Source organism: Chlamydomonas reinhardtii, chromosome 1 (assembly GCF_000002595.2).
Source record: "Chlamydomonas reinhardtii strain CC-503 cw92 mt+ chromosome 1, whole genome shotgun sequence".
Taxonomy (NCBI): Eukaryota; Viridiplantae; Chlorophyta; class Chlorophyceae; order Chlamydomonadales; family Chlamydomonadaceae; genus Chlamydomonas; species Chlamydomonas reinhardtii.
In genome coordinates, this window is record NC_057004.1 from 3,018,779 (window position 1) to 3,034,353 (window position 15,575).

The following is a 15,575-nucleotide window of genomic DNA, read 5'->3' on the forward strand; positions in this document are numbered from 1 at the left end:
GGCACCGTTACGGCACTAGGGCAGACCTCCTGCCCTACCCTCAACCCTTGCCAACAAGCATTAACCCTCAAACATTTCCGTGTCCAAGTGATTCAGAAGTACCGAAAATGGCTAGCTCGTGGAAAGTCGTGGTGAATTGGCTCCTTCCCCCGCCCCTCATCCTCACGATTTTGCTCATGCTGCCGGTGCCACAGGTATGTGGACATGACTTGTGCTTGCTTGATGTGCACGATATAGATCTTGGGTGCATTTCCGGGCGCGTGGGCGACGAAGGCAGGGGAATCTGCTTCCGTGTCTCATTCGAAAGGTGCTGTGCCTGCACAAATCATATGGGTTGATTACAGGTTTGCGTGTCATAAAGTCGCAGTAGGATTCTGGTTCGCGGGCGCCCGACGCGAGCAAGACGTGCTAGGAAAGTTGCCCTGCCCTGAATTTCAAATTTCCGTCCTTCTACATAAATACAGCATGCAAAGTGCATTAGATAGGTCGTCAGGCTTTGCCGCCGACCCTGCCCGTCCAAGGGTGTTGCACGCACAACCCCAGCACGCAGCCCCAGCCTGCGACCGCCGCCCCGACGCCGAGCGCACTGGTCGGGTAGGCGCAGCAGCCATACTTGCCAGTAATCGTTACTTGGGATGCTACTTGGAGATTTGTGGAAGCATGAATTCAAGGAAAGCCGAATTGCGTTAGGTCAGGGAGCGACACCCGTCACAGTTGCCCAAGCAGATGCCCCGGAGCTAGCTGTCAGACAGCAATCGACACCCGGTGCTACCAGTGGTGCAGTGACCTTGCGTTACAACCACTGTATGATCGGCTTCTTGAGTCAAGCATAGATTCCCCTTTTCGCGCTCTGCCTTCGCATTGCTCGGACCTCGATGATATGTATGGGTAGTTGGTACTGTAGTCCTTGCATGCTTTCCTTCGTCAAGTGGGTTTGCGCCCGGCAGCGCCTGACCCCCCTGTTAACATGGTGCAACTCTGCAGGTCGTGAGGAAGGGCCTGCTGGCATTCACACGGCAGTTCCTGTTCATGAAGCTCGGTAAGCGTCTGTGCTTTGTTGAACCCTGTGTGCACGCACGGTGTGGTGCAGTATGTGGGCAAAATGGGCTATTGGGCTTGCTCACGTTACCGGTGTTCTTTGGGACAACCTCCGCTGCCTACAGGTGTAATGCGTACCTAACTGCAAAGCAGCGGCAATACGTGTCAATAGAGCCTCCGTGCCTGGTTATATGAAGCGTCTTGCCTCGTTTTGTTTGACACATGCCCCTGCCTCCCTTCACGCAACAACCTGTAGCGGGCCAGGTTCTGCTGGTTCATGTGGCGCTGGTGATCACGGGCGCAGCCTTTACAGGTTAGTGTCGAATGCAATATCCTAACAGTTACATTTTAATTTGCCCTCGGCCATTACGGTGCCCGGATCGCGACCGGGGGTCTCGGACACCACGGGAGAGGAAGCGGCAGGAGCACGAGAGAATAGGCTTTAGGGCTACGCCGCCGCAGCAGGGGCCAAGGGTTGCAGTCAGCGAATGCCAAGCAACGTCAACTTCACAGCCATACCGCTGTGGCACATGACGGCACCAGCACTTCGGCACGTGGGGCGACTGCCCAGCACCTTCACGTCTCCCTAGCCCGGGACATGGAGCGATGCAGCGCACTGTACGGGCAGGATTGGCCGGATGCAGGCCCCTAACCTTGCATACGTGGGCTTAATGACATGTCGCAGGCACGCGCATTCGTTCAGCTTGTCGAATTGCAGCGCGTGGCCTCAGGCTGTGGACGCAAGTTTAAATGGTCTCACCTGTTGCCTGCATGGTCACTGCCTGTTACCGCAGCGAGCAGCATGCACACCTACCACATCTCTCGGACGCCGCTCCCGGACACTCTCACGCCCAACCAGAGGACGGCTATCCTCGCCAAGCGGTGGCGCGAGGTGGGATCGGGCTATGATGCGTTGTGCGGTGGTTGGTGATGGGCAAGGTCGCCGCAACCATGCAGAAGCAATGGAGCATGTTGGTCGCACGCAAGGAGTGCATGGGTCTAGGCTGCAGTTCATATCTGGCCTAGCAGCGTGGCTACCATCCAAATACTTCTGACACTCTGGCGTGTCATTGGCAGCCATACTACACGCTGTAAGAACATCCTTTGTGTGTTCCACCAGCTTAGACCACCACCCCTTGCTCCATATGCAGGAGCGGAACTTCTGGATTGCGACGCTCACCTTCCTTCTTTGGGGGTAAGTACCTAACGGGGTCAGTACGGCAACTTGGCGCGTGACGTCATCTGCACCTGCATCGGCGATGTCGGTATGGGCGCGGTGTAGAATCCTCAATGCAAGGCATGAAACCAACACTCAAAGCTACCTCAGCGCAAAAGTGCAACTGATCTTAGCACCGTCACCATGAGAAGACTTTGCGTTGCTCCAACACGCAGATTGCTGTACCGGTTCTACGCACTGGCTATCGACCACGTGGCTCTGCGGGACCGCGTCCGGCAGCTGGAACTGGCAGCTGTGGGCGCGACGCGCGGCAGCACAGTAACAGGCAGCCGGGCGCCTGCCAGCAGCACGGCCGGCAAGGGCGCGGCAGTGGAGGCTTCAGCGCCTCCAGCGCCTGCAGAGATGCTGTCCGGAGGCAAGGAGGAGAAGAAGAGCAAGTAATGGAAGTAATGGACTGCACTGCTAGTGGAAGGAAAGCGCAATGTACACGAGGATTATGGGGTGTGTCCTGGTGAGAACATTGTGAAGTTGTTGGTTGGTTGCCTGCCTTGAAGCAGCACGACATCAAGCCGTGTAGAAAAGCCTGCGCAACGACGGTTTCCAGGAGTTCTACGGGCTGGAGGAGTTCCACCCTCGTGCGCCAACAGGCTCGCGTCATCCGGTACCGGATGCCAGCCAGTAGGTTTGGCAATATGCTGGCATAGATTGAAGTCATGTTGGCTACAATTCACTTGCTGTTGAATTGCCCTTGACCAGTTAATCGGTGGCTGGCAGGGCGTTGGTTGGAAAGGGAGACGAAGAGCAGGGGAGACGAAAGGTTGGGCCGGCCATGGCCACGCATGTGCTGTTTAACCCACATCTAGCCTCCCCCAGAGGCCCCTCGCTAGGCTGATTAGGACATACGAGTACTGGCAGCCCCATGCGGTACATCATGGCGCGGAGTGTTTCCACGTAGGTATGGGCAAACACCCCGCGGGGAGAGCAAAGGACAGGGGCAAACAAGTTCTGCCGCTGAGGTTCAAGGCCACGGGACCCATGAGCTATGCAGAAGTGCCGTAACACAAGTCACGGCAACGGCCACAATCCTGAGGCCCCTGCATTGCGCTGGCTGATACCCGTACACGCAAGCGCAACTAAGTGCCGTAGCAGGCCACACAAACCCTAGCTGACTTCCCATGCGGACGCTTCACTGCCGCAGCAAGCAGCAGGGCCACACGGCCTTGGGTAGGGGTGAATGGGTGCGTGCAGCAATGGCTGAAGATCCTAGGGCCTGGGCCCCACAGGCAGACCCCTGTGCAAGCAAGCCGACCATGCACCATCCGGCCCAGGGCTCTTGTTGCGGTCCCATCGTCTCCCTTTCCGACTCCCCGGTTAAGGCCGCGGCGCCGGGCCGCGCAGCCGCCGCAAATAGTAGCTTCAGCTCAGATTTTGAGGCCTAAGGTCAGAACCCCTGTGTGCTTGCGCCCTTCACAGCGGTCGGTCGCCCGGCAACAACGTGCATCTCGACCCCAGGCCGTGGTGCTGGGCAGGGCGTGCGCGGCCGCTTGGGGACGCGCCTGCTTGCGCTGCCAAGAACATCTGATAGGAGCTGAATGCTGCGCGTCTAGGCGAGCGCCAGCGACACCAGCGCGCGCAGCGAACGTACGGCAGAATCGGCCGGATACAGGGCGGGGCCCCTTTTGTCCAGTCCTCAAACATAGCGTCAATACCGCGCAAAGAAAGTATACACTCTACAAACAAAGCGTGTGTGTCACGCTACGACAACTGAGAGCGTGGGCGCACCGAGTCGGTGTCGCATTTATTCGCAAAGGACCAAGCAGCCGCCTACGCAGCGTCTGTCAAACAACAACAAGCACTGACAGGTGAGGGCAGGCCAGCGCGCAAGCAGAAGATGCCGGCTCGGGCGCGAAGAGGCGCCAGACGACCGTGCGAACTCGCGGCCAGAGCCTGGTTGCGGCCTCGCGCCAGCGCAGGCATATGCGCTGTGACCTTAAACGCTCAACGCGTGCGTGTGCTTGCAAGCGCAGGCAGTCGGAGACCTTTTTGGCTGGCCAGCGCGAGAACTGCGCTCAAGGGGAGTTACTCGAGCTGCGGCGCCAAGAGGACGTCGCTAGGTCGTAGGTACGTACTGGAGAGAATTGGCAGCCAGCGGAGGTCCCGCCTGGCGACGACCGACCGCGGCCGGGACATTTTGGGCAGGGGCTGCCGGGAGCAAGCGGTCGGTGGAGCTTGCCACGCCCATTAATAGGCAAGGATGCTAATGTCTAGATGGCGCGCACAGCGGTTCGGTCGGCTCGCGCGCGCCCGGTCTCGGCAAGTCAGGAAAGTATCCTGGGTGCCAGCTCCCCGCCGGCGGGGCAGCGCTGCTGCGCGCTTGCATACGATGCATCCAAATACATAAAGCTAAGCCTACCATGCGCTAAAGCGCTGCTTGCGTTCACCCCCCGCACGCCCAAGCAGGCCTTTCGAGCGTGTCGCTGCTTTAGCGACGGGCTGGAACACGAGCGCAGACAGCCGCGCGCTCGCGCGCCCTGCGGACATTGTACCGTATCCTAAGCCTGATTGCGCGGTCTCGGAGAAAGTTGCAGTGCGTAGCGGTTCAGACCGAGAGCGGGTCATCGGATGGACCTTCATAGACACTTAACAGCAGCGAGAGGGCATCGCTCCTCTCGAGCAGGGCAGCCTGGAGCTGAGTATGATCTACTTGCATGCCTTGCGGACGCGGCAGCAGTTGCTCCGCAACCCTCGTCAGCCGAGCCGCGCGCTGCGGCGCCATCTGGCTTGGCCGAGCTGCACCCCCCGAGCAGCGGATTTGGCGCTGCTCGCATCTCGCCCTCGCCAGCAGCCGAGGACTTGATAGACAGCGTGGGTTTGTCCGGAGAGCGGGAGGTGCGCGTGGTGTGTAACGGCAACTACGGCACCTTCCTGCTGCCCTCGCAAACGGTTCACTGCCATTGCGCACGCTGCACCAGCGGCGGCGCAGACGGCGGAGCTGGTGATGGCGCGGGCAGCGGCGTGGGGCAGTCGCGGCAAGCCCCGGCCATCACACCCACGGAGTTTGAGCGGCACAGCGGGTTGCTCACCGCCAAGAAGTGGCGCAACAGCATCCGCCTGGAGGCCGGTGACGGCACTATCACCATTGGCAAGTGGCTGGAGCAGCACAACATCCTGCCGCGGCCCAAGTGCAGTGGCCCGCCGCTCGGCTCGCCGGGACCTGGAGGCTCGGGCAACGTGGGCCTGCTCTACGGCCTCGACGGTGGGGTGGGTGGCGGCGGCTACCCCGGCCACGCCGGCCCCTCCTCGGGCAACGACAGCCACCACACTGGCAGCCACTTCGGCCTGGCACACGGGCACGCTGTCTTTGGTGGCCTTTCGGCCGGCGTTGCCGGCATGGGCGTCGGCGGCGGGATGGGCATGGGCGCTGGTGCGCCGGCGCTGCGCAGCACGCTGCCGCCCAGCCGCTACCCCGCATCCGAGTACGTCACCGGCGAGGACGACGAGTATGATGACGGTGCCATGGCGTATGGCGACGGCAGCGGCGCTGGAGCTGGCGGCCATGAGGACGACGCCGATGAGGACGTGGACTACGTTGACGGCGTGTACATGGACGCGGATGGCAACCACCACCCAGTACGCCACGGCCATGCGGCCAAGCGTGCGGCACGCCTTGCCGGCGGTCACCCGCGGTCACGCGGCCCGATCGGCCGCGCCGGCGTTAGCGGCGGGCCGGGCGCCAGCGGCGGCAGTCAGGGCGGCCGCACGGCTATGGCCGGCCGGCACAAGAGCCGCCACGGCCTGACTCACATGCGCCGTGCCGCTGCGGCAGCCGCAGCCGCGGCCGCTGCAGGCAGCGCTGGACGCCAGCGGCGTGGCAGCAGCAGCCAGGACGACGGCGGCGACAAGCGCGGCCAGGGCCACACCAGCAGCGAGGCTTCGGATGACAGTAAGCGCCGGCCAGGCTCTGGTGGCAGCGGCGAGGGAGACGGCAGCGGCACCGGCGACGTCGGCGACTCGCGCCGCCCCTGTGGTGACGCTGAGCCCGGCATCAAGCGCGGTGCGTAGTGATATGTCTGGTCTTATTGCGACTTAATAGCTTTGGCAGGGAGACGAACCGCCACCTAGAGCTCTTCCATGCTGACACTGACTGGGCGTCCTCTTGCTCCTTTTCTTCATCTCAGAGGACGGCCAGGCTGGCATCCAGACCAAGCAGCCGCAAACTAACAACCAGAACCAGGTGAGAACACCATGTCAGCGCGCCCCCATCAGCATCTTGCTCTTCTTGCCCCGCCACCGCGCATTCAGCCGCGTTCAGCACCGTCAGATTTCAGACGTCTTGTAATTCCTGCTGACGCAGTCGCTGCCTTGTCACCCATCTCAGGCCCGGCACCTCGGCCTTGCTAAGCGCCCCGCCGCCGACTTCCTGGCCGGGGCTGCGGACGCCGCCGCCGGCCTTGCCAGCAAGCGGTCCCGCGGCGGACGCCTGGGCCCGGGTGGCATGAGCGCCGAGGAGGCGGCTGAGCTGTACGACCCCCTGAGCCAGCAGCCGGCGCAGGGGCCGCAGATCCGCGGCTGGCGCTTCCTCGACGCCTCTGCGGGCGTGGCCGCTGATCAGGTAAGCGACCTGCAAGCTGGCGCTGCATCGATGCGGTCTACGTTGATATCAAAGCGATATGACCATATGTGCTGCACTGCTCACCCAACCGCAGGTGATTATGAGCATCGAGATAAATGGCCGCACCTTCACCGGTCTGCTCGCACCACAGCAGCAGACCGCTGCCGCTGGTCGGCCGCCGGTCACAGGCGGCGCGGGCGCGCTTCTGCCCTCCGGAGGCTCGCAGGGCCGGAGGCCGAGCCTGAGTCGCGGCGCCCTGCTAAGCAGCGGCGGCCTGGCCCGCTTCCCCGGGCCCCGCAGCACGGGCCCCTTCGCAAGCGGCGCTGCGCCTGCTGAATCCGAGGTAGGACGCGTTACCAATTTTTTAAATGTGCTTTTCCTTGGGTGCCCTTCAGGGTGACCTAGCAACGCCTTGTTGGCTGTGTTTTGCCAGCGCCACCTGTGAACCTGCAGTGTCAAGTTCTTCACTAACGCAAACCTACCGGTTGCTGTGCATTACGCAGATGGTGGAGCTCCGCCCCGAGGACGACCTGCCCTACGACGATGGCATGCCCGCCGACTGCCCGCGCTGCGCCCTGTGCAAGCGGTGCGCGGTGCCGCGCCTAGCGCTGCCCAAGATCGAGGCCGGCACGCCCACGGGTGCGGCGGCTGTCGCGGCGCTGGAGGCTACCACAACTGGCCCGCTCTCCATCAAGGACGCCGCGACCGTGCAGCCCCTGGAGCTGCCGGTGGAGCGCGCGGGGTCTGCGACGGGCGCGCTCGCCATCCCGGCCGCCGACGCCATTGTGCCCATCCTGACGCCGCCCGAGGACGAGCAGCCGCTGCCGGCGGATGCTGAGATCACCGTCAAGACTGAGAAGGCCAACACTGAGATGGAGATTGACGAGATGGTGAAGGCGCCGGAGGCCTGGGTGCCGGACCGCCCCAGCGATGGCGCACCGGTCCTGCACCTGCCCGACGGCCCGCTGTCGGCCTCGCAGCCCGACCTGCCCGCCACCACAATGGCGGCGCCCGCCGCCGTTGCTGCTGCCGTCGCTGCCCTTGCCGTGCGCGAGGCGTCCCGCACCACGCGCCAGACGGGCTGCGGGCTGGGGCCCATGCTGCAGGTCAAGTGCGCGGGCGACCCAGAGCCCAAGCTGGTGCACTCGCAGTGCGCGCTGTGGTCCAACGACGTGTTCATGGTCGCCGGCACCCTGGTGAGTTGTGCGGCGGGGTAAAGCCTTGTCGAGCAGGAGTGCAGGACTCGGCATGGATGCGGCGGGGTGTTGCGTCCTATCATTCTAGCTCTTGTGAATGGAGCATAAGTTAACGGTATGTTTTCCTTTGTGTCTCCGCAGTGCGGTATGTCCACCGCCATAAAGCGCGGCGGCACCCGGCGCTGCGCGCACTGCGGCCGCTCCGGCGCCACGCTGTGCTGCTGCAGCGGCAAGTGCGGCCGTGCCTACCATCTGCCCTGCGCTATCGAGGCCGGAGCCACTCTCGTGGTAAGTTGCCGACGGCGCGTGCTTTCAGTGCACATTTTCTTGCGAGTTGTTCGTTACTCGCGCTGCTGCGTGTATTCCTACAGTAGCCCAGCATTTGCCAACTCCTCATTGCGGTTTTCTCCTGCCTGTCCCTCTGCGCACGCAGGCCGAGCCCTACGCCATGGCTTGCCCCGAGCACAAGAACGCCGCTGTCCAGCACACCGGCTGCTCCTCCCAGCAGCAGGGCGCCCGCGCCGTCGTGCCCCCTGCGCGCCAGCTGCGCCCCGCCGCCTCGATGGACGCCTCCCAGAACACCACCAGCGCCACCGCCATCACTATGGCCCACGGCGCCTCGTCGCAGCCGCCGCAACAGGTGGCGCTGCCGCTGTCGCTGCAGATGTCCACCGGCCGTCGCATTGTCCTGCCGCCCGCGCCCACCACCGCCGGCTCGGGCGAGCTGCCGCCGCGCCAGGGCTCACGCTCGGGTGCGGCGTCGCCGACCAGCGACGTCGGCGCCGGCTTGCCCGCGCTTATGATGCTGCGTGGCATGCCCTCTGACAGCGCCGCGGCTGCCGCCGCTCTGGCGTCCATGCCGCCGCCCCGCGCGGCCGGGACGCCCGGCGCGGCTGCTGCTGCCGCGGCGGCTACTGCCGCTGCCATGGCGATGGCAACATTGGCGCCTGCGGAGCCTCCGGAGTCCAAGAGCGCCCGCACCTCCAATGATGGCCACATGCTGCGTACCGGCGAGGAGATTACAGGCGCCGACTCAGCGCAAGCAGCTGCTGCCGACCTGGCGCTGGAGTCGCCGCGTGGCGCTGCCGATAGCGCTGCGGCCTCCATGGCTGCTTGGCTCGGCCATGCCGCTCTGTTTGCGCGCCGCGCCGCCGCTGTCGCCGCCGCCGCAGGCACCTCGGCGTCCGCGGAGCCGGGCACCACCGCCGCCACCGGACTGTTTGCCGGCGTGAGTGGCGGCCAGGCGGAGTTGTCCGTCATGTCCGACGCGACCGCCGTTGTCCTAGGCAGTCAGCAGCAGCTGGCCGTGGGCACCAAGCGGCCTCGCGAGGAGGAGGCCACAGAGGCAGCCGCCGCGGCTGATATCGCGGCCGCAACGCAGCCTGAGGCGGCGCTGCCGGAGGAGGAGGCCGAGGCCATTGCAGCCGTCGCTGCCGTGCCTGAGAGCCTGCAGGTGCCGCAGCCGTACACTGTAAGCGCTCAGCAGCCCCAGCAGCAGCAGCGCCTGTCGCTGCCCCCCGGCCTGGCCGTCAACACTGGCACTGCCGCCGCGGGCACGCTGATGCCGGCGCGCTTCCTCGGCCGCAACGACGCCGGTGCCGCTGGCGACGCTGAGGAGGAGACCGCTGCTGATACAGGGTACGATGCATTCGGCAACGCCAATGGCGGCCTGATGCTGACGCACGACGCTGCGATGGCACTGCTGGAGCAGCAGCAGCGCCGTGCCATGGCCGGCATTGCCCCCGACGCGCTGCACATGCTGCTGATCCAGCAGCGGCACCCTGGCGGCGGTCCCGGCGGCGAGAGCTCCGTCGGCAGCCCCTTCCCCGCTGCCAGCCAGCCCGTGCGCGGCATGCCGGGCGGCGGCGGCCGCCCGCGCCATCACCACACCGGCTCGGCCCAGCCGTCAAGTTCACTCCCGGCGCACGCGCGCAGTGCTGGCGCCGCGATGCCCGGCGCGAGCGGCGGCGTTGCCGCTCTGGGCGGCGTTCGGCCGGTGGTGCGTATGGACAGCGCGGAGGAGATGGCAGCAGTGGCGGCCGCCGCGGCGGCTGCGGGCCACAACGGCCAGAACCTGATGCACGTGCTGCCTCGCGCTGCGCGCAACATCGAGGGCTTGCTGCCCTCGCGGCCGCTGCTGCACAACCCCTACGTGCCCAGCAGCGGCGACCCGTCGGCAGACCTCGCTCTGTCCAAGATGGCGCAGACCGGGTGAGTTCTGTACTGGTCAGCTTTTCTTGTAATATTCTTCGTGTTAGTGTGCGCTTCGGGTACATCTGCACTTTTGGAGCCCCTCAAATTGTAACTCGTTGTCCGCGTACACAGGTCCCGCGAGGTGGAGGCTGAGTTGCTCGGCGGCACCACCGGCCGCGCCGGCCACTCCGGCCGCTGCGCTGTGTGCGTCATCCAGCGCAAGGGTGAGCAGATGCGTTGTTCAAGCATGCCATTTTTGTGTCCATCGTTTGCGCCTGTCTGTCGCCAGCTGTATGTTCCTGTCCCGGCTCCGTCGCTCAGTAGCATCGCGCCTCGCCGGGTCCCCCTGCAGGCAAGTGCGGCACCGAGAGCGCGCCCAAGAAGTGCCTGCGCCGCCAGCTGGTGGCGCTGCAGCGCGCCAGTGGCGGCGGCCTGCTGGGTGTGGACGAGCACTTCGAGGCCGCCCTGCACCTAGACCCCGCCCTGTACGGCGCTGACTCCCTCACCGCGCTCGCCGCGATCCAGCAGGCGCAGGCGCAGCAGCTGAGCTCGCAGCAGCTCGGCTCGCAATCGATGGGGTCGCACCAGCAAATGCTGACTCCGTCGCAGCAGCAGCAACAACAGCAACAGCAGCAGCAGTCTCACCAGCTGATGACGGGTGCGGGCAGCATGAGCAGCGGCGCGCTGAACAACCTGGGTGCGTCAACCGGCGGTCCGGCTGGCCCCAGCAACGCAAACAACGGCAGCAGCGGCAACGGCAACGGCAACAATGGCAGCGCGACCGGTGCGGCCAGCGGCGGCAATGGCGGCGAGGAGGGTCACGGCTCGGATGAGCGCGCGGCGGCGGCAGCAGAGCAGCGCGCACGGGAGCGCGCCCGCCGCGAGACCTGGTCCCTGCCGCTCGGCCAGGGCAGCGGCGCCACGGGCAAGCGCCCGCCGCAGCCGTACGCCGGCATGTAAGGACGTTGCTGTCGTTCGCCGCGGCCGGGACGCTGTTGTCGCGACCGCGATGGGTGGGTGTGGATGTAAAGCGAGCTGCATGCCTCTGTCATGTGGCGATTGGGAACCGTCCTTTCGGGGAGCAAAACAAGAGAGCGCACAAAAAAATCCCTCAACGCCCAAGAAGCGGCTTGCCGGCGCATGTCATAAAGTTTTCTGGGGCCCATGCGCCGGCGGCTGATGACTAGAGTGCTAGTGCGCGCAAACCCAAACTGGGATCTCGGGTCACTTCCTTTGCTGGGGCGTAAATTTGAGCACCCCGGGGCCTGGAGTCCCATATCTGCTCACGAGGAAAGCTGTTTGGCGTTTGCCAATTTGGTTGTGCCACCGGGCCGCGGTATGTGGCAACCGGTAGGGCTGTTTGTTGGTCCGTATCCTGTTTTTTGGCATTGCGTGACGCGGGATCTTGGCGGGCTCCAAATGGACTTCGTATCCGCTACCAAAGGATTAAGGAATTGCACGCCTCTGTTGGCCGGGCTGTGGCCGCTGTTTAGAGGTGTATGTCGGCGTACTTTGGATTTGTTTGGATGTGGAAATTGTCAGCTCGTCGGGATGTGCGCGCCCGCTGCGGATAGATGGTTGGGAGGCGCCGTGGTTCGGGGCGCTTCCTGAGTTTGCTATGCTATGCTGCGATGGGGCTCTGCTGCACAGAAAGACTCAGTCCCTGGTGTGGCCCCAACGGATGGTCTGTGGTGTGAAATGGCTGGTCATGTGGGCATCCCGTTGTGTTTGAGGAATGCACACGAGTTTACGTGCGCTTGTCTGCGACTCCACCCTCAAAACCTATGTAGGCAATCTACTGCACAGCTGCGCTCATGCATATGGATCCCGCAAAGCTGCACGTCTGGTGTGTTTTTGTGGTTGCATGCGCGTCCGGACGATGTGCCGGCTACGTCAGGCGTTCAAGTGCCTCTATACAGCGGTCACTACACTATGATAGTACTGCAATAGGAATGTTTCGCTGTTTTTGTTTTTCTGCAACAACGCCCTACGGCAATAGTGTGGTGGAAGGTATGCAGCCGCCGGTGGATGGTAGCACGGCTGGTGTTGCAAGAGGCCGTGGTGAGGCTGTTCGTTGGAAGTATCAATCGGGATATGTCATTCGGGATACAGTTTATGAGGCACAACGAAGTGCCCACGATGGAGATGGGAGTGTAGAGTTTGGATTTTCCCTGCAAGGGTCTGTGGATTTCCCTCTTTTAAGAACTGACATCACGTTTCGCCCGTGGCCAGAATCTGGCCCAGTTTGTTGGATGCGTAATTTGCTTAGCGCGTCCACCGTGGATGGTGCGGCGTGTTCATTGGGCTGCTCATTGGCCCTGACACCCGCCCATTTCGGTCCTGCGACATGCATGTTGCTTTTGTTTTGGCTCTCGGGATGCCGACTTGCCCCCGGGGCGACGGCTCCGAGTAGTTTACAGTCGTCTTTCTGTTGCTATAAGAATAAGTTTGTGATGTGGAACTGCAAGGCGCTGGCGCCGCAAGGCAGAAGGCAGGAGCTTGTGGTTCACATAATGAAAGGACGCGGAAGCGGAGGGGGGCGGGCGCTGGCAATGGCAACACCGCTTGCATATAGAGGTGGCATAGCACGCTGATATCAAGCCAGGCGGGGTATCGCCTCGGCAAGGACAAAAAGAGATTGCAGAGAAGAGAGAGAGTTTGTTTAGACTTTGCGGGAGCGGGGTGCGTCAAGCCGGGCAGTGGCGGGCGCGTGGCGCTTAGCTTTGTCCCTGGCCCCTTTCAGTGTGTCGGCGGTTTGGAATGCATGCATGATACTCCGGTGCGGAGTTACGGGTATGGTGAGCGCTGGAGCGGAACAGGGCCAAGCCCGGGCATGGCGAGTCAGATGCGGCAGAGATTGAAGCCGAGGTCCTTTCTCCCGTTGCTTGCGGGCTGCGAAGGCCAGGAAAGGGTGCCGCATGTCATGCATGCAGTTTCACGTTTGTGTGTGTGTGTGTCCATGTGCCAATTTAATGTGTGTATTCCGCTGCAAACGGTGTATGCTCTGTACGGCTCCTACGCTGGCCCGTGCTTGTGACGCGTGGATTTTATGTCTGTTTACGGCCATGAATGGGTGTGTGTGCCGGTGCCTCGATGCAGAGGATCGGTGTTTAGAACCGTGTTGTTTTAGTATGTACCGGTTATTCCGCCAAGGGGCGTGGACTGTTGCGCGCACCTGCCCACGGCATTCGTGGCTGCACAAGGGACTGCAACAGAGGGCGCGGGACTGCGGAAGGTGTCGGGCTGGGAGCTTGCTGCCGTGCCAAGGCAACAACTGGAGGTTGCGTGTTTGAGGTATTGCTGGCTCCCGGTGACAGTGCGGGCGCGGTGTGTGAGGTGACGGCGCTTGCGGCGCAATGCAGTGGCTCGGGCAGTTGCTCTACTGGGGTCGTCTGTATGCCTATGAAGGTTAAGAGTGCGATCAGGCAATCCGTTCACGCCGAACTGAGAGAACGCGTGCGGACTGCGGTGTGTGCCCCAAGGGGGATGTTCAACGTTGAACGAGGTCAAGTAGCTCCGTAAACTGTTGCTCGCCCGGAGACCCCTTAAGACCATTCATTTTGGAAGAGGCACCAAAATCGTAAGCGCCCATGTCGTGGTGGCGGGCGGCTGATTTGATCTTTTATTTCATCTGGACACCGTGCGCCAGTTGTGGGTAGGGTCCTGAGGAGGTTCGGGACGCACTGCCATTTGAAGCCCGCCAAGGGTCGCATGTGGACGGAGAAGAGATGGTATCTATTTAATTACAGTGTAAGGAGAAAGGATGTTGCGCTGTCATGGTTGCAACTCGCAGCCGCGTTCAAGGGACACGGTATGGGACGGGTGGGTTTCTTGTCATGGTTCGCAGGAGACTGGGGCAATGCAGCAGAGACCAGCATGCAGCAACTCACCATGCCCACACTGCCTCTGCTTGCCGCCCTCCTGCCTGGTCCATCAAACTTCGCTTACAGTACCAGCCCGGGTCTCACTGGTCGCAGTCCCAATACTTTCCAGCAGCTCTTCTGGTCAACTCCCTAGCCGAAGGGTGATTACGGATGTGTTACAGGATTTGAAGCGTTCCGTTACCGTAAGCTGATGGCGCCGGCTGCGCAGGGCCTGGACCGAGCAGTGGCGGCGTGCATGTGCGTGGCAGAGGGGGCAGGCAAGGCCACGTGGAGTATGAGAGTGCAGCGCCGCCCGAGAAGCGGCGCAGGCGCGCAGGCTGAGGATGAGCCGGCTGGTGTCTAGGTAGTGGTCCGCGGTGGGGCCGGCAGGGCATGCGTAGCGGCATGACAAGTAGTGCGGCTGTTGACAAGTGTGCTGCGTCTGGCTGCGGTTGGCTCTGCTGTGGCATCGCAATTGCTAGGCACCTGGTTTGGCTATGTGCCTGTGGAAACCGACCCCGGCTATGTCCGGGCGATGAGGTTGGTCGGCCTCAGACTGTGGAGGGGCTCAGCCCCTTTTCCCGTGACCGGGGAACACTTGTCGATTGCGCGGGGATCCACAGGCGTCGTCATACGACTGGCGCTGAGAGAAGCTCCGGTGTAGTCGGACCCCACACTCATCGCGCTGCAAAAGGTGTCCGCGCAGCAGGACGTGGCCGGCCCGCGTAGAGTAGCGACAGGCCGACGGCGTTGCATGCGGCACGCCCCTGGGGTCCAGTGCAGGGTGATCGTTTTCCACGTCACTGGCGTAACCAATTGCAATCTTGTCCATTGACATTGAACCCCGGCTTTGCTTGTGTCGGCTTTCGGGCTTTGGCCTCATGGGCTCGGGCGGTGCACTTTAGTGCCCGTTTCTGGGCTGAGCCCCCCGAGCCCCCTTTCGCAGCGCGGGCATAATCGGGTGTGTCGGGGGTGGGGGCTGCCCTGGCGGCGGGGGCCTTCGTGTGCACCTTGGCCCGCTTGTGGTCGCTGAAATGGGAGAATCATCATAAGGAAGCACTGTGGCGTGTGGCCGCCAACGCTTGCTGGGCGTTTCCACGACATGCTAGCGAGCGGGCGCGAGGCGTTGCTGTTGACCCGTGTTGGGCGTGTGGGGTTGACATGCAGGATGGGGACCGGCGTCACTGGTTTTGGGACTGCACTGTTGCGCTGTCACTGCGGGAAAGTATGGGGATGGCTATGGGTTTCCTGCCGGAGGAGGCTCTAAGTGCCTTCTCTCGTGAGGAGTTGTGGTTAGTGCGCCCGCCTGCGGGGCTTGCGCCACCTGTGTGGGATGTGGTGTGTCTCGCTGCTATGTCTGCCCTGGACTTTGGTCGGCAGCGTGTGGTTATGGCCGGGTTGGCGGCGCGAGCGAAGCTGCCGTCGGCCCGGGTGCTGAGCATTGGACTTGCCGTCGTGGCTGACTTCTGGGGTCGTCTCCAGACGTTTGTGACTTT

At 63.1% G+C, this 15,575-nt stretch overlaps 2 protein-coding genes across 2 annotated transcripts; both read left to right on the top strand.

Annotated features, from left to right (window-relative positions):
- The first annotated feature begins 77 nt into the window (after positions 1 to 77).
- On the top strand, positions 78 to 3,078 carry CHLRE_01g018600v5 (uncharacterized protein). The gene is made up of 6 exons (XM_043058436.1): positions 78 to 194; positions 985 to 1,039; positions 1,295 to 1,351; positions 1,833 to 1,930; positions 2,190 to 2,233; positions 2,431 to 3,078. Exons 1-6 carry the CDS (start codon positions 108 to 110, stop codon positions 2,654 to 2,656), a joined length of 567 nt encoding a protein of 188 aa, XP_042928350.1. The 5' UTR covers positions 78 to 107; the 3' UTR covers positions 2,657 to 3,078.
- Positions 3,079 to 3,937: 859 nt separating this feature from the next.
- On the top strand, positions 3,938 to 13,982 carry CHLRE_01g018650v5 (uncharacterized protein). The gene is made up of 11 exons (XM_043058437.1): positions 3,938 to 4,077; positions 4,243 to 4,336; positions 4,676 to 6,269; positions 6,394 to 6,449; positions 6,594 to 6,827; positions 6,922 to 7,170; positions 7,331 to 8,023; positions 8,165 to 8,311; positions 8,457 to 10,234; positions 10,349 to 10,440; positions 10,569 to 13,982. Exons 3-11 carry the CDS (start codon positions 4,838 to 4,840, stop codon positions 11,174 to 11,176), a joined length of 5,289 nt encoding a protein of 1,762 aa, XP_042928351.1. The 5' UTR covers positions 3,938 to 4,077; positions 4,243 to 4,336; positions 4,676 to 4,837; the 3' UTR covers positions 11,177 to 13,982.
- Positions 13,983 to 15,575: the final 1,593 nt, after the last annotated feature.